General features: G+C 37.9%; 1 protein-coding gene across 3 annotated transcripts in view; it reads left to right on the forward strand.

Moving 5' to 3' along the window:
• Positions 1-24,674, forward strand: part of EHBP1 (EH domain binding protein 1) — a 251,880-nt gene that overhangs the window by 153,736 nt on the left and 73,470 nt on the right. For all 3 annotated transcript variants that reach the window (XM_088133990.1, XM_088133981.1, XM_088133985.1), the window contains 2 exons: positions 3,651-4,526; positions 6,971-7,114. In XM_088133990.1, the coding sequence (XP_087990116.1) occupies positions 3,651-4,526; positions 6,971-7,114 (1,020 nt within the window). The remainder of the gene's footprint in view (positions 1-3,650; positions 4,527-6,970; positions 7,115-24,674) is intronic.

The raw sequence follows: 24,674 nt of genomic DNA on the forward strand, positions 1-24,674 counted from the left end.
TTCAGAATGTATCTGGCCTTTTCTTCAAAGTCTCATAGCAGCAAAAACAATTTAATGAATAACTAGAAACTATTTTTGTGCTAAGCCAAAACAAACAAACAAATACAGATACCACCCTCATTTTATTTTTCATGACATCGGGGTATTTTTTAAAATCAACCTTTGGGGTTTATGGAATCTGGAATTTAAATCTAGGTAGAATTTAAAACTTTGCTTCAAATTCAGGTTTTGTAGTCCTTTTTTTTATTTTTTTTTATTTTACAGAAAGCTCTGGCCCTCTGCTGCCATCTGATGATCATCCATATTTCTCCATCCCAGATCTGATAGCTCTGCTAATAGAGGATGAAACTCTTTCATCACTCGGTATAGCAGCTAGTTCCTAATAACCATCTGGCTGATCCGTTTTGAAACAGTTAAAATTTATGTTCAAACTTTTAGAACAGTATCCAGTGCAACACAATGCTGGAATCTAACTTGAATGATGTAAAAACATTGTATGCTAGGAGCCAGGACAATCCTCTTTTTGCAGGAATGCAGCTGATGCAATGTCTGTAAAAACTCTTGCAGATTAATAAAACTAGTTTAATTTCCAGTCAGATCTAACAGCACAGCAGCACTCCCAGACTGTGAACCTAGTCATTAAGGGGGGAGGGGAGAATGGGGAATAGAGTACAGTACTGTTGTTCTAAAGCCCACATTCATAATCTATCTAGGATATCCATGCATATCACATTTAAATATCCCAGTTGAATTATCACTCTGTGTTCACAGTACAATTCTAAACATTTCAGGCTCTAATCTGGGAGGGTTTTTTTTCCACAAACAGGACAGATGTCTACTCTGCTCCAGTAATTACGTGCTGGAAAGGATAGAGAGAATGTTCAACAATAATTTCAAGGTTGCAAACTAAATTCAGAATTCACTGTCATAATTGGGATCATATTTTAATTATTCAAAACAATCTGGGTTTTCCCCATCTCTCAAAGTCAGACTAGTCCATGGCTTTTCATATAGTTTTTTAATTATTAACAAGACATTTTGAAAATATAAATATATGTGCTGTTTTTCTCAGAACCAGCTATAAAGCTGAAGACATGCCCATAGTACCTTTTGTAAAGCCTTCCTTGAAACACAATACTATTTTTTCCCAGGCTTGCCTTGGATAGTAATAATTAACTGTAAATTGAGAAACGGCTGTGATTCTCCAAAACTAGAAAAACTTGATGCAAGTGCATTCTTTAAAGGAATAGGAGTAGTAGAGTTGGCCTTGTTTTTAGCTTAAAGCTCCTTAGCAGTTTGATAGACATGAATTAATCAGTACCTACTACAAAGGAAGAATAAGGATGGAGGAATGGAGGGAGGGAGGGATATGGATGGAAGGACAGATGGACAGACAGACTTAAACAGCACAGATGAGCTGTTGTTTTCTGTTACCCAACTAACCAATCCAACCTAAATGACAGCAATTTCATGGCTAATAGAAGGCTGGTCAGCTAGCATAAATCCCACACTGGATTAGTATCATGTTTCCTTCTATCTTTGTTATCTTAGTTTCTTACTTTAAAAACCAGTCTGCATGTTCATGTTTTTTCTTTTCTCCAGCTTCAGGCTATTTCTTTAATTGCTGGAGCTTTGTATGACTCCAAACTTTGTTGGAAAGAACAACATCTCTTTTAAAATTCCCTGTAATGATCATTTCCAGCAAAGGAGTATAACAAGCCAGCATCTTCTCATTATTGGACTCTCCTTTATTCTTCTCCCTGTACCTGCCTGTGCACCTTCTGAATCTTCTGCATAGGTCCACATGGGCAAGAGGGTTCTGTTCCGCTGAGAAATGTTGTTACATCATTAGAACCAACCCCAAATACTTACAACACTCTGAGTGAAGTTACAGCCTATACATTCCAAGAACCTTTTAGTGGATGTGTGCCAAAAGGTGGATTGTGCCATCTTGTATTTTTCTGTCAGAAAAGGTTGGATGCCAGGATCAAGTAGCTATATAATTCTGTGAAGTTTAATTGTCTGCATTTGTTGCTTTTTCCTACTCCTACCTAGTCACTTTTTCTGTTTGTTAGATTGTAAACCTCCTCTGTATGTGCATGCCTTCACGTAGCAGGCCAAAAAGTTTAGGTATTTCAAATACAGTATTATAAGATAATTTCTCCTTATTGCAACAGTAAGCCTTGAAGTGCACAATTTGGGATACTAGTTGGGATAGGATTAAGCTTTGTCTCTGCCTCTCAGCCATTAAGAAGGGAGCCTAGTCCTGTCTTCATCTACATTGGCTCATCCTGCAGTTTATATCTTGATTACACTATCCTATCTCTCCCTCTCCCTCTCCCTCTCCCTCTCCCTCTCTGTGGTTGGTTAGATTAGAATTTAATTTATATATACTATTATTCCACAATGGAAAATGTCCAAATTGGCTCACAATGTACATGGTAAATGAGCAATGTCAGGATGTAGAAATAAGAGGAATTCCAAGAGCAATAATACATTACAAGCATAATGTAAGCATGATATTATGAAAGACATAAACCAAACAACTCTGGTTAAAATCAATGTTTTAAATGTTACCAAGCAAATAGCCCAAATGGAATGAACATCATCTTTGTTTTGTGATTGCTCCAGGTCATCTCCATTCTTAGCTGAGTTCTCTCAGATTGGAGCATGCAATTTTGTATTTCAGGCAAGAATACAAAGAAGTGAATTATCCTCTCTACAAAAGTGCTCCTGCACATCAAACAGTTGGTGTTAGGGAGAATAGTTGTATCCTTTGCTGTATTTTTTAATGTGGAGACATATTTTTTTTCCAGATAATCAGCCAATATTCTCCAGTAGTTGAAAATAGTAGAATCCTGAAGATGATTAACCATCTCATCTACTATCCATGCAAAGCAGGTTTATAAGAGAGTCCAGTGTGCCAAAAAAAATGGCAGTTCCTTCTTGTTCAAACTCGTATTGAATCGTCATCTTTGAGCATCTGGAAGGTAGCCTCTGCTTCAAGCTGCCCTAAAATTCAGGCAGTACTTTTGGTGCCTGCCATTATGAGTCTCCTACAATACCTTTAAAGTATTATGTCAAGATCCCAGAGATGCTGTGTAGAAATTTAAAATGTGGATGGCATTTTTAAGAGTGTTGGACCCAGATAGCTGTAGGTGGTATTTGGGGTCAGTGGCAGGATCAATCAGCAAGCCTCCGAAGAGCTCAGGTCATAGCTAACAGCTCAAGTGTGCTGATCCCTACTGCCGGACCTGACAGCAACATTAAAGAGAGGAGAAATGCGGGCTGAACTTTTCTGACTGAAAGACTCATTAAAAAAAAAGTTGCTTTTGATTTTAGTCTATTTACATGTCTACTTTGAAGTTACTGTAGTGTTTTAATCAATACTTGTTTTGTTTTTTAGGATTGTGCTCTAGCTCTAACAAACAATTTTACTGACTGCACCATGAGACTTTTAATAGCAACAGTTTCTTGTCCATATCTCATTTAAAGCTATTGAAAATGCTAGCTGAATGTAATGGTTCTGCTGAACAGTGACATCCTAGGAAACCTCTTTCAGAATCCTAGGCACCTCCTGACAATTATCATACTTTTCAGGTGTTCTGTATATCAAAAATACTAATTCTGTTTTTGCTTCTTCTTTTAAGGCATATGATGGATTTGCCAGCTTGGGAATATCCCGGCTACTTGAACCTTCTGACATGGTTTTGTTAGCAATTCCTGACAAGCTGACTGTTATGACCTATCTTTACCAAATACGGGCACATTTCAGTGGACAGGAGCTAAATGTAGTTCAGATTGAGGAGAACAGTAGCAAAAGCACATACAAAGTCGGCAACTATGAAACAGACACGAACAGCTCTGTTGACCAGGAAAAGTTCTATGCGGAACTGAGTGACCTAAAACGAGAGCCAGAATTGCAACAGTCAGGCTTTGTTTTCCAGGAGGACTCGGTATTTGTAAACGACAGTGGAGTTACAGAGTCAGAAAGAGCCAGAGAGCATCAAGACACAGGTGAGCCACGAAATCTGGCCTCTCCTCCTTCTCACAGGACTACAAGTGATGCAGAGCAACAGCAGAAACAACAGGGAAGGATTTCTGGAATAGTGGAACCTGGAAAAAACAGTACAGCACAAGCACAGCCCCTGTTGGGAAGGAAAAAGCTACTCAAAGCAGATACTTTAGACCTGAGTGATCTCATGCAGGTCAGCGATCCAAAGAGGGATCCATTTCCCACAACTTTAGGTGAGGATATTGACAAAAAAGGACATCAGAATTCAGACACTGCCATTTGTTTCTCAGAACCTGAAAAACAGGAGCACCTTGGCCTTAGAGAAAGTAGAAAATTGGATTCTGAATTACATGTTGAAAAAGCAACTTTAGAAGTGGGAAATAAATCTGGATATTCCCACAATAGGGATGTGGATATTAATAAAAAGTTAGATATGCAAGTGGAGGCTAACCTAGAGTTTGAGGCCAAAACAGTGATACATCCAACAGATCTGCCTGCAAAAACTGCCCAGGTAAGGAATCAGAAACTATTTTCAAAATGTTATAACTTCTATTACAACTTCTCTTGCAGTCAATCTCAGTAACTTTTCCTTTCATCAAAATGCTTGTCGTGCTAGGGGAGGTTAAGGGACAATTTTCAGCAATAGATAGAGAGATTACAGTGGGAGTGGATCAAAAAGGATCTACCAGTTAGATTCCTCACCTGGGTCAAAAGTCTTCCATGAAAAGAGCACTTTTTTTCACAGGTGACGAATCTGGATCCAGCCTATAGTTGTCTTAGTCCAGTGGAAACGAAAATATTCATTACATTACAGTATTATAGAAGACCCATTATCAATATCCCTGTCTGCCCTGTTAAATACCAGATTGGCACAGGAGATTGCTATTTGCAATCTTAAACACAAATAGGGCCTCAACAGAGATGTTACTAGGTAAGGCAACAATTGGTTCCAACAATCATTCTGACCTACACAGGACTTCTAAGAAAAGGGTCCAATGCGATGCCATGGAATTTAATCCCATGAACACTTAAATAGGACTGCAAACTGAATGTGGATCTTCCTCCATTCTTCCACCAAATGGAGGCCGCACAATTCAGAAGATTAGTTCTGAAATGAGACTGCTCCAGGGAGCAGAGATAGAGGACAAGGGAACAGATGCAATCTACAGTTGTGTCCCCTTTTGAATGCCAGTCAGAGCCCCATCCCCAACTGGGAAGGGAAGCCACCCTCTTATATCTCTTGGGGGGCTCAGCATCAAGTGGTCACCAAGATTGATTGATAGGGAACCAGAAATGTTTGCTCTCCCTTCCTGGAGTCTGCATGCCCTTGGCCTGTCTTCCCAACTCACTTCTCCTATCTGGCTGTTGAATTTTTTCAAACTGACTTTTTAAACAACTGGTTGGAACACATCCAACCAAATTGGCTACATAACACCACTGAGCCCCAGTCATTATAGTTCTGCTATGCATAGGAGGCTGATTTCTCTCTCTTCATCCAATTCTAATGATTCATCCAATGCTTCAAAGATGGGATTGCATGTAGAAAAATTGCTTATAGAATAATGGGAGTTGTTTCTTGCTCTTGCCCCAAATATTCGGCATGAACATCTAATAGTGCTATATCTAGTATTTCATGATTCATTAAAAAAAATAAAAGGAAGACTCAGATGAGTGCAAGGCCAGCAGAATCCCTGCCCATAGATCTTTCTAGATAAGCAAAAGGATTTCTGCATATATAAAAAAAACCTGAGGCTGTTTGGGGGAAGGATGCTCTAACATTTAATTGGAAACTCAGGGTTTGATTTAACTTGGTAATGTCCCTAATATGTGATATTTGCTCTTATTTTGTAACCAACTGCCATCAGCTTCATTTTAATTATTAATTATTACATGATTATTCTCTTTGTGGTTCGGGTTAGGGTTAGGGTGAGATGCAAAGCCAGCAGAATTTTCTTTGCCTCTGGTGCAGAAACTCATGACATTGTCCCACTCTACTTTTCCACTGGGCAGTCTTCATTAACTTAGTATTTTCAACTTCCATAATATTTATGGAAAAACCTTAGAAGGCTCTTCTGGTAACTTCCTTTGTTATAGTGTATCATAAAAAGAGGAAGAGAACGTACCAGAGAGGTCTTTTCCCTAGCACATTCTGTAGCAACTATTCCACACACCTATTCTTGCAGCTGCCACATACTCTCTTTTGCTTGAGGCAAAGCAGGAGATTCACGACCTAGCACGAAGCTGAACTGATGAGCAAGAGGAGAGGGAGGGCCAGTCCAATATGGCACAAAAAGGCTACAAATGGTTGGGCTGCTTTTGGGGGTGTGGAAGGAACATGGTTGCCCTGTGAAAACTCTGCTAATCTGCAGCTGGGTTACTTCTGATACAGGCCTGATAGGAAGGGGTAACTAATCTAAGAGTTTCTGTTGCTTTGGGCTTGGCCCAGCCTCTTCACAGTTGCAGTGGTTTTCAATTAGTGGGTCTTTATGATGTGTCACAGATTAGGTAGGGCAGCCAAAAAGCTGCAGGTAGCTCACCAGCATCCATTTCATAGTCCCCAGAACCCTCCTTTAATGGATAAGTCCTAGAAAATTGCTCTTTGTGGGCTGGGTGGTGGCAGTTAAGGGGCAAAATAAAGATTTACAGCTTCATTTCACCCAACTAGAACTCTGAACATAGTTCTCCTTTAAAAAAATGAGATCCTGGCCTTACTTGCTTTTGGAATGCAGTGCTCCGCATACTGTAGAAACTTGATATGGCCCTCAAGCTTTAAGGTGGCCTTTAAGCCACTAGCAAGCAACCTCTCCTGCTGCTCCTTGGTCTTTTGTCTTCTACTTCTCCTGGAGTGCCTCAGCTTTTCTTAGCAGAGCAGTACAGTACCATGGGATAGGTAGCCTAATTTGGGGCTCATTTGTCTCTCAGTATGACATTTTTTGCCTTTTATGTATTCTGAAGCAACGAATGTTATCAAGACAGGAAGAGCTAAAAGAACGTGCAAGAGTCCTGCTTGAACAAGCAAGAAAAGATGCTGCTTTAAAGGCAGGAAACAGGCAGTTCTCCGGCTCAACCATCGCAGGCCGCTCTAAGCAACTGACTGATGTAAGAAATGTTCCTTATTGTGACCCGTACGGGAGTGTATTTGGTTTTACCTGTGTGTCTGGATATGGGGATGTGTATTTGGTAGTGAACAGCAGTACTGTTGCTGGCTGTAGCATACCAACACAGCAGGATGTGGAGATGGCAGCAGAGTATTATTTATGGGTGATTCTCCCTATCCTACCAGTGGTGAGCATTGTCCTTCTCCTACCAAAACCTGATTATTTCCCTACTGACTGAGGCCAATGAAAGATCGCAAGTCTGTTGAAAGCTGTGCTCTTTGAGTGCCAGACGATTTAAGATACTAGACGGATGAAAGGCAAAGTTATCTGTCATGCTGCAACATTTCACCCAATACTGTTTGTCCCAGTGACCCTCCTTTTATCATTAGAATGAATTATTCTGATGGCTAAGCAAATCTGGGTCCAATGGGGAGGCAGCTGCAGTTGCCTATTGCTCCACCAGTAACCTCAGTGGTGACCTGGAGGGGACTGTAATCTCTGGAGATGAAAGCTAATTAAATTTTTATGCAATCCTTCCCAAAGCAGAGGTTGCCTGTTGTGTCACATTATGTGCTGTAATTTTGCAATTCTAACCGTTTGCACATGAGAAATTGTATGAGTGCTGCCACCCTCGTTTTACAGTGTGGCCAAATTGTTCTTTCAGGTTTTTCAGTAAACAGTTGATTTGTATTTGCTGGGGTAAATCGCCTTGCCCCAGTCCTACCTGTCTTGTTTTCACTCGACTAGTGTTTATAAACTGTTTAGAGCTTTTTAGTTACTGGCTTCCTATTAATAATTTTTATCTATGAAAAATATTTCCCTTCCATGCAATTGGGCCGTAATTTTGGGGAATCTAGCTTTTGTGAATTCTGTTAGGATGGCAGATGGTTAGGTTGGTTTATATTCTTGTGTGTTCCTTTTAACAGTCAAGAGTTCATGATATGCACTGAAGTGTTTCTGGAGTCCAAAACACTTGCAGAATAATGTCCTAATATACTCAGTGATGAATGTAACTTTTATGAAATTACAGCCTTTATCATCTAGCTATTAACCCTCATGATGGATAGTATTCTTTCTGCAGTATTCCTTATCTCAACAATTATCCAACGTCTCCCCCCTCCCCAATACATATGTTCCTTAATTGTGTACATACCTGCCTTTGCAACAAACCTTGTTCCTCTCTTGGGAGGGAATAAAGATTTGCTGATTTTTGTTCACAGTGCTGTAATATATTTATTAATGTTTTATTGATAGCTGAGGAGGAGAGGAATGTTGTATCATTAACATTATTCAAGAATAGTAGTCCTTTTTTCTTGTAGGCTCTGGACACAGTTACTCCAATTTATCTTAACAGTGAAAAATTTATTTCCCATTTATTTCTTTTCAGAGATGCTCATTTGCTATTTTATGAAAAGAAATCATAGAGTACATGTTTCAAAGTTTAGTATCTCTCTCTTTCTTCATGGGCGGGGGGGAGCAACAACCATGCCAAGCTGCACTAAATGTACTTAAGCACAGTATTTCCATGAACATTTAGTGAGAAAAAAAATGACCAAGTGACCATGGAGGCACTTAGAAGTCTGTGGAAGAACAGGAAGGAGGAGGAGTCAGGAGTGCCCTTGAAAAGCTTTGGTTGGTACATATAGTCCTGCCTGGACTATGCCAAACTTCTTCACTTGGAGTAGTCTGTCTTTCATCTAGTTTAGAACATGGGAATTGAATTTTGTTGGCATGAAATGGACAGCACAGGGTGCTAGTTTTGGTCTTTAAAGTCTATGTTTGGGTCCATCATAGATAGGGATATGCTGTACAAAAAGGAGACAGGAGTTTCACTTCATAGCTTCAAAAGTGGCCTTAAGTAACTTGCTTTAGTTAGTTATTTCCTGGAATTTCATATAATGCATGCTATTCTTTAATTACATAAGCTACTTTTATCGTTTACCCTTTGCTTCTATTCATTATAGCTGCTCTTTTTAAAAATAGTTAGAACTGATGTATTATTTTTATGAATGTGTTATATATTTTGTAAGGTACCTGGAGGCTTTAAAACTTAAATGCATTTAGTGAGCGAATGAGAATGTTGCATTTGAATTAATTAATGCGTTCAGATCAGTAGCTCAGTTCATCTTAATTTCTCCTGGAGAGGGCGTGGGATCCGCACGCTTGAGGGCTTTCGTCCGGTTATTCTCCAGTATTTCCTTTGGAAGACAGTATTTCCTTTGGCTGTGCCACTCAGCCAAGTTAGATTTAGTTGTTTCTAGTCATCCACTTATTTCCTTTTCTGTTCAGCTCCTCTTATGTCTTTAAACATTTCACACATGTGCAATCATCATCATAATAGTTCAGTGTTTTGCAAGGAGTGATTACCTAACCAGGAATGATGTAATTGAACACAGTTATAAAAAAAAAATAAGATCTGCTTTGTTCTGTTGCTGTCACAGTTTTCAGCGGTCTTTCTTTATCCGGAGACAGGCAACACCTAATAAGTTTCAAAATTATTCCAAGTGCTTGGTTCTCGCACAGAAGCCTGGGTCTGCATTTATAAAATCACTGGAAATGATGTTTGAATTGCTTACCTGTCTGGGATGAGCTAAAGGCAATTAAAACACCTTAAAATGGCTGATACTAGTAGTGAAAATGTAGCCTTGCATAACTGATGGTGTTTATCAAGGTTAATTTCCCTCCTTGTGCAACCAAAGACCCTTTGATGCTGTGGGGATGGCTTCTGTCTGCTGTTAATGCTGGGCTAGAGAAAGACCTGTCCTCAGGTGTGTGTGAGTGTGTGGAGAAAGGGGGTCTGTGTTGCAAGGACAAGCCTCTCTTCTGTAGAAACGTGCTTCATCTTTATACTTCATCTCTACCTCCTTCTTTTCTTTTTGTGGTCAAGTCAGAAGAAAGAAAAGAATTTTCTTGAGTATGTACATAGTTGGATAATCTACCTGCAGACCACTTTTCTGCAGATACTGGCCATGTTATTGCTTTCTAGCATCAAGTCCTTTACAAAGTAATCAGTCTAAGATGGTTGCGTGGATCCTACAGTATTGTTAGAAGTTTTATTGCAAAGGATAGCTTATTTTGTTATTAGAACAGGACATCTTTCATTGTTATCAACTATTGTGATATTTTATTGTTCTAGAATTCTGGTGCAAAGTATAGAAGTCAGACATAGACAGATGTGAAAAACATCTGCACACATGCTCACAATTACTGTTGCATTTAGATGAAAAGAACAATGGAGAGATGGGAGACCAGACAGGTTGAGGTGGACAGCACAATTTTGTTGAAGCATGACTAGATCCTATCTTTGAATCACCATTTTGGGCAGATGGCATAGGGTTTTTTCTTCATAATAATAACTGGAAACAAATCATGTCAATGCAATGTTGCTGTTCCATAAGTAACAAAAACAGAAAAGCACAGTGCAAACAAACTCTCACAACATCTCTCAACACAAAATAAAGTAATACTCTTTTACCTTTCTAGACCAGGGAACCTCTAACACAAAGATTTTTCTTTGAGGGAATGCTGGCCTGTTGGGTCTAGACATTGCCCCTACACAAAGATTATCACCTAGGATCAACAGTCTTGTAAGGCTTAAGGCATCCCAGATGCTTCCTGAAAAATTAGCAATTTTATGTAGTTCATGCCATTTAAAATAATTTGGAGATTGTGGCATTGTTATGATAGGCCATAGCAGCAGGAAGTGCAAAATGATGAAAGCGGCATCACAGTTTCACAACACAGTCCCCACCTCATTTGTATGTGCCAAAGGGGTAGAACCTGCAGCATTATGGCACAGCTCTGCCTTCGCCATTTTGGCAAAAGAAGCCTGCAGGTGCTAATGAGCCACAGGCACCATATTGCTAGCCTGTGCTCTGGTACATAGCCCAAATCCTTGGCAATCGCACATCGGAAGGTATAAGCAAACAATTTAGGGAAATTTGTTCATCACCATTTGTTGCCTTCTCACAGAACTCAGAAAAGCTTCTGCATATTCTACAGAATCCCAAAGCTTCCAGAAACATACTCATAAAACTTTAGTGGAATAGACAGGCATTGGGGAGGGGGAATGATTGTGGTTGTATTTTGAAATTTAAGCAGAATGCTTGTTTCCACAGTGTCAGTGCACCATTTAGAGCAGGGGTCCTCAAACTTTTTAAACGGGGCCAGTTCACGGTCCTTCAGAATGTTGGGGGGCCGGACTATAGTTTGAGGAGAGGAGGAGAGCCGCCAGACCCGGCATACCTGTCATGTAGAATAGTCCGGCTCTGCGATCTCTCTCCTCGTGCATTGCCTGCAGCTCCCGACACAGCCCCGACACTTCCGCTTCTGACAGACAGCAGCGGTGGCCAATCAGGCGGGCAGGCCAGATAAATGACCCTGGCGGGCCATATCCGGCTCACAGGCTGTACTTTGAGAACCCCTGATTTAGAGCAAAGAATAACTGATTTATGTGATTTGGAAATAATTAACGGTAGCATTCATAAATCAATAGAAAACAATTTTCTATAAATGAAATGTTTTATAAACTTCATTTCATTTTTCCTCAGTGTAGATTATATTTATTAATAAATTTCAAAAATACATTTTAATATATCCATTATATTCATTATATTCAGCTCACTTGTTTTTGGTTCAATTCACTTTTTGCTCCAAAGCCATGATCAATACTATACAAACAAAATATTATTATATTTGGGGGATGAATTATGTTACCATGAATTTTACAGCGGAAAAGGCCTAAACAGGCCAGTATTTTCCATTGTATAAAGATTGTTTGGGCTTCATTAGAAGATGTGTTAAAAATTGTTTGAGAGAGAAACAAGAGATAGGTCTTAATGAACCTATGTCAATTATGGTTTTGATATTTCTAGATTTAAGCAAAAATCAGAACAAAACTTTTTACTTTAGTTTGCTGCAGACTTTCTAATGGAAATTATATTTCTCCTTATCTAGAAGAGAAAAGCACTCTTTTTTAAATAACTTTTAAAAAGCATTACCAAGTTCCTAAATTACTGAGACTTAGATTATCAATAAATTGTTTCTAAGAAATGAGAAAAGCAAGAGAATAAGGCTGGCTGCTATCAGTTAAACCTACAACAGACTTTGTGTCCTTTCTAAATATATTGATGGGTGAGATTTTATATTATGTCAACCTTGGCCCTTTGATGGTAATTGGAAAATATTGATTTAGGGTTGGAAGTCTAATCTGTCATGCTGATAATTGTGACCAGATTTAAATATGATCGCCAGATTGCCTTTAGATTACAAAAGAAGCAGTTACCATCACCTAATTGTTAAAAAGGTTGAACATTATTTGATAATCCCTGGGAGCTCATAACTTATTCACTATTAGCCATATTTGTCTTCCAAATAGGTCCCTAAAAAGCTGACAAATCTGGTTTAAGCTGATAAGAGTATTCACCATAATATTTAAATTATGACTATGACATTTTTTCTGCTATGTTGTCTTAAGTGAGAGAAAATATCTGCAGAGGAACACTTATAAAAACTGAACTTATTCCTATTCCGATTAAAATAGTAGTATGTATACATATTAATAGTAATATGTATAGTCTGATCCATTTTCACTGAGAGAGAAGTAAGTCAGTGATATTGCATCGAAGAATGAAGAGGGCTTCTAGTATTCTGAATTTTTGCACTGTCTGATGGTTTATCTATTGTTTGTATTGGGGGGACTGATATGAGGAAGTACGAAATGCATAATTTACAAACATGCAGTTTGGCATGTATAACTCACACATGTACATGCCATAATTAGAGAGGGGAGGAAGTATGCAGAATGAAAAGACATGTTTAATATTAAACTGCTTATATATAGTCAGGATCAGTTCTGGAAGTAAATGAAGTGATTAGTTCTACAATTGACTGCTTCAGTTTTATAAAAAAGAAGCAAAGCTGTCATTACTTAAGTCATAGCAATCATAAATTGTTTTGTCATCAAACACGGTGAGTTGTTTGAATTCTGCTTAGCATCTCAGAATAACAAAAATGCCCAGCCAGTTTAGAAGTGTGTTTCTAAGTGAGGTCACGCAGAAGCCCCCTAACCTAGTTCCAAAACTCACATATTTTCTTCTTGTCTGTTCTTTAAAGACCGGCATGGAAGTGATCTCTGTTTCCAAAAGATCAGTTTTGTAGGAACCCCCTCCTTTTTTTAAGCACTGGGGATGCTCTTTTTGTACTACGGCTAATGACCATAAATGTTTTTGCGTGGCTGTTTTCAGTTCATCCCAGAGCCATATGTTGCATTGCATTTCTCAGCATGCATGACAGTAGAGTTTAAATCTTTATTCATTTCATTTTAAAATGTTTCTTTTGTTCTCCTTATCATGTTTCTGGCTTTCCCAAGGATATGTGCTTTGCCTTGAACGAAAAGTCACATGTGCATTACTAATTGTGTGCCATTGTATTTACAGTTCCTTGTGGTGGCACTGTGAAGCTACTAATTCTTTTGCTTCACTTGATGTAAAATAATCTGAGCTTCTTTGATAGCGCTGAAACAGTATTAATTGTTTTGTACATTTCTTGGTCACTCTACTTAGGTGGTCTTCATAATCTATTAGAACTTTCAGCCAGATTTTGTAATGTCATGCCTCCAGCAGTGATTAAATTGGTAATTAATGAAGAGTCTTTGGCAATGTAACCCACATCCCATTAATTTTCCTTTTCCCCCCTTCAAATTTTTTTTTAGAAGTTGTCATCTCTGTCAGAAAGGATTGCGCCACCTTGCTACAGCCCCTTGGAATCAAACCACAGCGGCTTGATTTTTGCAGCCATTAGTAGATCAGAGCAGTAATTTCACAGTATTTTGGTCAGGGTAATTATAGTACCAAGTACTAAGTAGAGTTGGGAATTTCACACAAGAAGTCCAGAAATACCAGGTGAGCTTCCTTGTGTTCATTGGGTCGTTATGATTAGTTTAATTGGGCTTTGTTTGATTTTAGCCGCAGGGATTCTTTGTGCCAGCGCATTGCAGTGACTTTCTACTCTAAGGTTTCTGACAGGAACTGGGGCAAAAATGAACTCTTTGAAGTGGGATTCTTCCAAACATCAACTTTTTCTTTTTTCAGGAGAGGTCAGAGCAAGGAAAACTTTAATGTAAATAGTTAAATGGAGTGATCATTCAGAAAGTACTTTTGTTTCTTGCTTATTTATTTATTATGTGTGTTTTACCAAAATTTGTGTTTGCCTTAAGAGGAAAAAAAATCCAATTCCACATTAGGTCAATAACTTTATATTGTCAACTCAAGATAACAAAATAAGGTGGCAATAAAAAATCAACATTATTTTGTAGCCTTAAATTGGCCTATAAAATCCAAATAGAGCTATTGACTTTTTTCCTATAATTTTGATGTTAGCATAGACTTTAGTAAAATGAATTTTAGTATTAATGATTAAAAATCAAATCAACTGGGTGGGGAATCCAGGTACCTGGTATATCATAAGATTCAGTTGGAATTTGCAAAATGTGCATCCTATGTAACACTTTTACTCTTCTTTTTTCCTAAAGGAAAAAAATAGGTGGCAGGAAAAATCTGTGTTATCCTTTATAGGACATCAATCAGAATGTGTCTTCTTTCAGTAAACACAGTGTTTTTCAACAGCTCCACATATTGGAAAAGACATGTTCTTCTTTATTTATAATTTGCATAATATAAATCTAATGTTATTTGTATTTTTGTTGTTGCTGTTTAAGAAGAGACAGAGGATAAGAATAGGATGTTTTTAAACAAAAATGATGCTATAATAACATAAATTCTTTTATGTGCAGGAGATTAGATGTGGATGTTTTCATATTTGCTTGTGCTAATGTATGAATAAACCATTATAGTATAGCTACATGTTATAAAGCAATAGGGAGAAGTGATTGTACTTCGCTGATTGAAGGTTTCTTCCTTTAGCAGTGCATTAATGTTAAAATAGTCACTTGCCCGCTGGCTTTGGAATCCAAAGGTTGTCCGTAGTTGCTTCTTCTAGAAGCCTTAATGAAACCAAATAGTTTGCTATGAGTTTGGGCCTAACCATCGGGGTGTTTCATGCAGTTTTGTCAGTTGATGTTCATGAATTGACTTGAACGGAGATCAAAGAGTTTCTCAAAATGGAGAATCTGTGAGGGAGACAGCTCCTTCAATTGCACCACAAGAGCTAATCAAGCCATCAGTTTTTTTATGTACTCTATGCGCCTTTAGAATTTAATACCCAGAGGTTTGTCAGTACAAATTGAAATTCCAGTTTTATACTTGCCATCCAAGCAATCCATCTTCAAATAAAATCAGAAGCAATATGTTTCTTTCAATAATAGTACTGGAAATAAATATCTACTTAGCACTGCAGATGGGATAATTTCTGCTCCAGGAGGGAAGAGTAATAGGAATGTTAAGGCAAACCCCCCCTCCCCCAGCAGCTGTTTTAGATTTTAGTGCCTTGGGATGATCCAGATTTCATGGGTGAGAGAAATAAATCTCCGTAATAGTTTTCCTCTTTTATTTACTTTGATGGTGAATGAACTTTATCTGGAGACACTTCAGATTGGTATCAGTATTCCGTCTTTAAAATGTCACCTCAACAAAGTTGTGGGGGATCTCCCTTGTGTCCTCTTTTTCTTTTAATTGATATTATGTAGATGACTAGGCTGCAGAATAGTAGGGCAGATTTTTCTATTTCAGAAGCAATATTAAGGGATTTAGGCCTACTTAGCCTGAAGGTGTTCACACTAATGAGAGCACTTAAGTTATGTTGAAGCGTTGATTAGACAGCACATCTATCAACTGGAGCCTGAGATTTTGTATATTAAGTGTCTTACCTGCAACATAATTGAATATACAACTTTGGTCACATTCTGTTGTCCTCCCTGCTTCTTTTAATTAATTATTAATTATTATCTTCCTTTATATAGTGATGATATGACAGTTTTGATACAAATTGCATAGTATGGGATATGGAAAAATAGCTTTTTTCTTCTTTCTCTGCTGCATAATAACAAACACAACCGTGCTATCATGTTAATATTTAAATAATTAGTATGCATGTTAACTTAAATGAATTCCATTCTTCAGACAGTTGTTTTTCAAGAGTCTTGTTGTCTTTCTGTGACTAAAGTCACCTAAAGCTATTCCTTTTCATACCAGTGCAATAAACAGAGATATTGCCTGTGAATTTTCAGTGTGGTGTGCAAATACAACCCATGGCTTAATTATTCCCCAAAGTATTTGGAAAGTAAATTGTTCATTGCAACTTTCTGACATTTCTAATCGTTTTTTAAGAAATGTCACCACCAGCCTGCACTATGAGCAGCCTGTAATAACAGTTTAAAAAGCTTTCTGAACTATTTGACAAGATTTCTTAGTGCTGAGGCCATATGCTGTAGCCTTGAAGCTATTTCTTCCTATCAGTTTCATTATCACCTGCCTCTAAGTCCCCAATATCATCAGTAAGCACATGCAGAATCATAATTATGCCATGTACAAGTTCTTTGATAACATGTACAGTTTTCTTCTTAATTCTTTATCAAATGCATTGATCGTGGCATGTGTGCATTGATCCAGGTCCGCCATCTGGCTGTGTGTGATAAGCACAGTGGCATCTTTGCATTTCCACTGTCATTCATTGCGCTACAATTTGGCTGCAGGGGAGTAGTGGCTGGGATTAGCCCTGTTCTGCTACTTACTTGCATTTTAAGTTGACACCTCTACAGCGGCTCAGACCACATTACAAACTGAAACACATACGCACGACTTAGTGATGTGACACTTCTCAATAAGCTTACTCCACTAGCTACTCAACAATCTGTAATTGGATTTGTAGGAATAACAGCAAAAGAGTTCCTAAGAATTGCTGGGGACAGAAGGTGAAGTTTTCTCATTATTGGCAAAAAGCTAGGTATAGATCCTAGGTGATTGGTATTTTCCATTAAAAACACACTGCCAGCCGTTTGCAGGGTTTTAAAAAAAACAACATAAAATAAGAACTGTAAAACCATATCGCCTTTATTTGTCCTTTCCATTCTGATCGCATGTAAGAAGATGTGCTTTTTTTTCTTCTTCCTTCAGTAAAACAGAGAAAACGAAACTTTCAAACACGTTCCAAAGTTGCCTTTATATTTTTTTGGACTCTTGAAATGAAGGAGGGGGCTCTGTGAGTAGATAAGTTAGAAACATTCCTGGCAAAAAGATTCTCCTCTAGGAACAGGAGATGGAACTAAAGTTGCTGAATTGCAAAAGACTTCCTATCCTAATAATTTTAAAGGATTATTCTATTGCTAAAATCTCTGGCATACCAGACCATAAACAAAATAATTATTTCATAATACTGTCTTTCCTTCCATCAAATCTTGAAAGGAGACTGTAAATAAAATTCCAAAATTCAAGTAGTCGTTCTGTCCTCATTTGGACAAAAAAAAAAACCCACCCCTAATGAATTAACCTTGTGGCTGAAACATAGTTTAGCATCATATTTATAAAGCCTATCCTAGGAACAGTGTAGGTTCTGTATGTGCCATGACTAATGTAACGGTTTACTTACTGGATATGTTTTATATTGCTGTATTTAGGTCTTTCTGCAGATCTCTACTGTGATTAAGTCCCTTATTTATAAACAGTAGAAAGAGAAGAAAAACTTCACTTTTTATGTGCAGACAATTGTTTTCAGCTCTTTTCTTTAAAATAACATATTTTCTGTTTATTGTTGGTACAGTGTAGCAAAAGCTACCTTGGAGGATGTACATACAAATGGTGCCTCCAAGGGTTAAGTGGATTGAATCATATTTATCTGAATAGAACTCTGGTGTTGTTTAGCAGAATGCTTTAGCACAAATACCTCTGGTTCGCTTTGACGTTACAATTTTTTCTGGGTTTCTTTGCTTTAAATACTTGAACCACTAGACCTTTACTTTTTTTCCCTGAGAAAGATGTATTTGTACCAGATTAGAAAAGCTAAACTGTTTCTTTACATTGAATAATCAGCCTGTCATGACAAATCTATCTCCTTCTGCATGAGTAGGTGCCAGTTTGACTAGCTTCTTTTAGGCTCACCCTGGGTTTTAAGCTGGATCCGTGTGCATGACTGGCAGTGTATCTGTTGGGCCAGATCTAAGGAGCCAGAGAGCGTTCAGCTCCTTTTTTGCCCACAAAAGAGCAGCCAGACAATCAGCAAGAGGCCTTGGAAGTAGCACAAGGTGATACTTACTTAGTCAGCCGTCCTTTTTTCTTACAGGTTTTTAAGTAAACTAAGAATTTATCACTTTCAGAATGAAAAGAAGAATTAAATTATCACACGGGTCATCTTTCTCAGAACTGCAGCATTGTGCAAGATGGAAAGTAAGATTACCCCACAGTGCCCATTTTTCTTTGTAACTTGAAGTTGTAATTTTTTTTAGCTGTAATTTCTTTCTTCAAACACATGCATGCACACAAATGCCAAGCTTCCACATTTATTTATTTTATTTTAATTTATTTATCACATTTATATGGCTGCCCATCTCACAATAAGTGACTGGGTGGCATACAACAATCAGTAAAACAACAAATACATGCAGATTCCTTTATTCTGCACTTTGGATGACTGTCCATTCTGCAAAGGCTGTTGGAGAGATGTAGCACATGTGTGCTAATGATTTTATTGGAGGACAGTAGTGCCATATTCTGTCATTAGTATTATGTATCTAATTTCAGATTACATGACAAAATGGGGAGCAGTTTACACGTGGATCCAGTTGTTGGTCATGAACGCCAAAAATATTTTTAAAATTGTGTTCTTCTTTTGTTGGCCGCTTCTTGCTTCAACTTGTCTCTGGATATTAAAATCCAAACATTCAGCTCTTTTGTCTTCGTCCAATGTGCCCAGAATTTATCAGCTGAATTTCTGGTCACCATACCTGTGTATTTTGTTAAATTATTCTAATACAGTACTGAGAACAAAACAAAAATGTAGTCCCAAGAGTGAGCCAGGATTTAATCTGACCAGATGGGACAAACTTGAAAAAGATTTTGACTTTCCACTCTGTTTTGCAACAAGAAAGGCTGATTTCCCCTACATGACCCCTTTCCTTTGTTGAAAAAGGCAGAGATCAGGCCATCCCCAGAGAAATGAGCAGGTGTGGCCATTTATGAGCATGTCTGGTTATATTATAAACCAGCATAAGAGAAGTTGGAAATGGTTGGAAAAGATCGGCTAAACAGTTTTAATGTTTCTCCCCAAATCCTATTTATGCAAACAAGAGTGGATCAAACTTGCAGTAAAAATCCAGCCTGCCCAACTTGGAAAGATCTTGTAGATTTTTTTTTTCTTTTTCTTTTTCTTCTTCTTTGTTCTGTAGCATGTGAATAGGTACCTTTTTGGTAATCCTTGCCTCTGGACAAGGACAAAATTCTTTCTCCTTCTAAATGGCTAATAACAAAGCCGTTCTTCCTGTCTAACGATGAAAGGGTGGCAGTCAAGTTCTTTTTCTTAGCTGGATTATGTAATTGGGGCATGTCATGGATGATTTTCAGAGTTAGAGTCCTATTAAATGCTTTCCATGTTATGCAAAGTTACACTTACCTTTTATATAAACCCATTACGATGAATGAATATTGCATTTTCACTTCTCTACTCTGGCGACTGAAAAAGTATTTGTCTTCTTAACTTAAAACAAATATAGTGAAGGGTGTGAGGCTTTGAATAACTTTAATATAAAGAAAAAATAATAGATCAGTTGAAATGCTCAGAAAAATCACTGAGGGTGTTGTGGCTAGAATTCTGGCTCATGAAACTTCTTTGTCTTGTTTTGTTTTAATGTTAAACACACACACACATTCATACATGTTGATCTTAGTCTTATTTTTTCTTCAGTGATATTTCAGGAGATTAATCACCTCACCAAGTGCACTGACAATTTCTCACATTCTAATTCACCTTCACGAGCCATAGTGGAATCTTGGGCTAAAATAACGTCAATCACTGCATCTGCGGCAAGTACAAAAAGGACCCCCTAATGGCAGCCATTTTTATTTGCTTCTTAAGATCCAAAGGCTGCTGAAAGAACAATTGGATAAAGTTGAGGATTGGAGAGGCTTGATTTTCTTGTTCCTGTGAAATGAAACTTTAGTTCTTTTTCTCCTCCTTCCCCTTAAAAGCAGAAATCTGTGAGGGGGGCTGTTGCTATGTCAAAGCCGTTGGGATGCCACTGCTGATCACTTTAATTACAAGGACTAAGGAGGATAAAATTAAAAGTAGCACCATTGAAGCAGTGGAAGAAAGCTTGCCGAGATGCCGGTGAACTGTGAAATATAAAAATTGCATACAAATACATTTTTTAAGACGGAAACAAGGAATTACATTATTTATTCTTGAAGAGTTTGCCCTTAAGTAGTGGAAAGTTTTCCTTGCTAAGCATCAGTGTAGTAGAAATAGAGACCATTACGAAGTATACTGGAAAGAGGAATAGGGTAAACTTTTTAATGTGTTACCTTTGCAAAATACAGCAAGTCGTGGATTTATTTACAGACTTAATATTTCTTGCTGAACTATTTTTATATTTCAATAAATGTGCCAATTCAAACTTTCAGTGGGGATAACATTAGGGCTACCAGATGTCAGCTAGAAAAATGCAGGCGTCCATTAGGTGGCAGCGAAGAGTTTCCTATGTCTGTTTGCTGCCATCCAGTGATCTTCTGGGTTTTTGCAACCCAGATTTGGTAGCCCTCAGGAACCCAGAGGGAGGAAGAATCCTACTGTTTGTCAGGGTTATCCTCTTGTTTTTAAGACTGCAGAGCTTCTGTTAACATATGCTGGCAGGGGGTTTTCTTGAGGGTTGAAAATTAAAAATAGTTTTGGGTAATGGATTGGGGATAACTTCCTAACTTTAAACTGGACCGTGTTGTATGAAATCTCTTTTTCTTCCTCTGAAGGTGGATGTAGACAGCACCTTGGAGATGGAGTTGATGCTTGTCCACCTAACCTTTGGTAAAATGGAACCTGGGTTGTGACATTATTGCATTGTGTATTCTCCTGCCTCCTCACTGTCAGCTGTGGCGTAGGGATTATACAACACAATGTCCTCACTTCAGGTGTTACTGCTATACTAGATGTTACCGGAAATATGGGAGGGAAGAGAAGTAGAGCAGTCCTGCTTTCAGCTCTGTAATCAACAGTTCTGGTTTAGCACTGCCCCCAGCATCTTTCAAACTTCATTTTATAGTCCCCTTGCAGAAGGGAGTGCTCAAGTTGAAACATTTAATAAAAGTTATTAATAAATAAACAAGGCAAGCTACTTCACATGTTTTAGGAGATTGTGGCTCATAAGATTACACTGCAAGGCTATTGAGATCTATTTATGTTGCCTGACCAATATAATATAATCCACAGTTGGCTTTTCTTTCACTAAATTTTGAGAAAAAAGTATTTAGCCCACTTCTTTTCTGATATGTAACACTTCCCATGATCAGTGATCCGTTAGGCTCAAAAATAAGAGTTTACATTTTCCATCATATCCTAACTTTCGTCCCACAACTTTGACTCAAGTATTTCTGTTTGTGTTTGTGTTCTAACATTAAAAGATAATGATTACAAAATTCAAAGTAAGTTATATATTTTTGTTGCAGTTAGTATTTAGTCTCAAGTTTAAAGAAATGTTTTTTTTTTAGTTAATAAATTTAGATCCATTAGAAAGCCTAGCACAGATATGCCTTTTAAATTTCAATCTGTATTGCCAAATACAGGGAGTTGCAGTAGAGCAGGTTGATTGAGTTTGCTGTACTGAGCTGGGATAAATACAGAAGATGGGACTATTGCTGTGCATGCCTTTGAGTTGGGGGCTGCAGGGTGGAGGGGAAGAAAGCAAACAAATCAAATATGCAATTCTGCTGAAGAGCTCCAAGGCCTAGGCAAAATTGTGTTTATGGCGTTAGGACATTAGCAGAAAAGTAAATTGAGGCAATCTGATAGGGAAGCAAAATTCTGTCAGTCAGGCTCAAGATACGGTGCTGTGTCCATATACTTTGTTTACTGTAGGGTTTTATGAGTTGTAACCTGCCCATGCAAGCTGTTAATGAGGCTAAATCTTGCTGCTTGAGGATTGAATTACAGCACACCTCTGGGCTAATGGTTATAAACAGAAAGTCCCATTAGGGCTGCTTTCTGATTCACTCATTTGCATTTTTCCCATTGTACCAAAAACAATGATGAGTAAATAGCTACAAACAAACAATTTACATGGAAATGGATAAAATGTGCCTAATTAGTATTTTGTGCTTGTTTTATTAATGATTGTTTAAGCTAAATAGAACTCTGTTGCAGGACTCTTTACAAGCAATGCCAAGTGTGGCTTATTCAAGTCTCTTACCATACTTTGGGGGGAAAAACATCCCAGCACTGTTGTTGGAGACCTAAAGAAATTCATTCGGTGTATTTTAGGATGCAAGTTAATTGTACTTTTATTGACAACCTCAACTTTTGGGGGATAATACCCGCTGAAAACTCACACTATTGGTTATGCTCAGTGGGGATTTTCATAGTGCATCTTACATTAATTATCATTCATTTCCAATTCACATTTGTCATTTTATAGTAAGAAGGTGCTGATCTGTTTTCCTGTTGCTTTACTGCATTGACAAGATTGCCTGCTTCTCCTTTTCCTGCTCTTCTTTACACCTACAACTCATCCTTTCTTGTGTGCTTGCTTTTGTGGTGTTCATGGTATTACACCAGAACACTAGCATATCTCTCTACAAACACATACAGTGACTTCCCAGGATAATTAAGATCCTAATTTTTTTACAATTTTGAAGAGAACTGAAACTACAGCAAAATGAAACCAGCTTCTCTCCCTTTGAAATAAAAACTCGGCTGTCCATAGTCACAGTCTTGCTGACCTGCAGTGCTGGTCTAAGCCCAAAACTTCTATTTTTCTACCAGTCATTCTTAGTTTTGGCCTTTTTAAGCAAAACTTGGTTGTATGTCATTGTTTTCTTGAGAGCATGGTATTTCTACTATGAAAGTTACACCAAAGGAACTTGTGAGTACATGCATATTGTAGACATTCATTTGAGTACTAATTCTTCATCTTCCAGGAATAACAGAGTACATCATGCTAGGAATGTGGGTGAATAGAAGAAACACCATTTTTTTCAAGGAAAAAAAATCTCCTTTTTTAGATCAAGCAAAGTGTACGTCCTAACAGAGACAATTAAATTCTCTAAAGTTCACTGACAATAAGGAGTAATAAGAATTGAAATGGGAAATATTGTTACTGATTAGTTCTAGTAATAGTAGCTATCAGAAATTATTGGGGGGATTTTTATTTTAATAATTTGGCTAAATTGTTAGTGATCTAAGTTTTCAGTCTAAGAATGTATGAGCAGTCTTTCATTTGCTCAAAAGGTTAATATCTGTAGTGCCACATTCTTGCTTGCATTATTTCATTTCTTCTTAATTGTAGAGCCATTTTGAATGTTACATTCAGTATGAAGCACACTTAAAAGCTGGAAAATTCATGCCAATCAACTAGGGCAGCCAGAGCCACATACCGAGAGATTTACTCTAGTTCTGTGCACTGAACAGCCCCGGTGTAGTGAAGAAGCTACACTGCCTCATCTTTTTGCATGGCAAGGACAAAATCATTGTTGCTCCCAGGGTTTGAACTTAAATTACAAGTAGAACAATTCTCCACTCAACTTCAGCAACAGATGATACACGGGGGGGGGGGGGGGGGCGGGATAAAATAATCTGGAAAATAAAGATTTCAGTTCAGTATATTTTCAACTCACATCAGTAACATTAGTCAGATAATCAAACCCTCTGACATAACTGGAATTTGTTATAGAATTTAGTAAGGAAAGAGGTAAGTGCTAAGTTTAAGAAAGATTCATGTCCTCACCCATTCACTTCTTTTGCTATTAAAATCCAACTTCCAATCATCTTATTGTTTGAACAGAACAGCTCATTGTTGAAACATATGGACCTACTGCTATTGCACATAATTTTGTTCTTAAGGCTCCTATCATTCACATTCTTTCTTGGAGTTCCAAAGAGCATTTAGGCATAATGCTGTCTTTGAAAACAACTCAAAAGCTACAACTGATGTGGAACAAGTGGAACACACACTATTGCAATAAAACACTTATTTTGTAGCTGCTGCACTGGTATTAATAGCTTCCAGAACCAGTTCAACGTGCTAGTTATTACTTACAAAGCCCTGCACAGAACAGTGCGGGGCTTTATCTGGCACCATGTTATACCATATAGAGAGGGCCTTAGGGTCTAATCATCTGAGGGGATTATGGGCCAGAGTGTTGGTCAGAAGGCAGGCTTTCTCAGCAGTGGCCCTGAAATTATGGTATGTGCTGCTCCTTGAGGTGTGCTTAGTCGCCCTGCTCATGGCATTCCAAGAGATGCTGAATGCTCAGCAAGCATTCATATTAATCCAATTGGAACTGGGGGCCCATTTAAGGTGGTTCTCATTTATTTTAACTAGGGAGGGGAGGTGTTATGTCTTGGGAATGTTTTCATTTTACACTGAAGTTTGTTTTTATGTTGAAGTTTTTATTATGAAAACAACCTCGAGT

The sequence above is a fragment of the Python bivittatus genome, unplaced genomic scaffold (assembly GCF_059951505.1).
Source record: "Python bivittatus isolate LINGU-HERP-01145 unplaced genomic scaffold, Pbiv_v1 ctg000020_np1212, whole genome shotgun sequence".
Lineage (NCBI taxonomy): Eukaryota > Metazoa > Chordata > Lepidosauria > Squamata > Pythonidae > Python > Python bivittatus.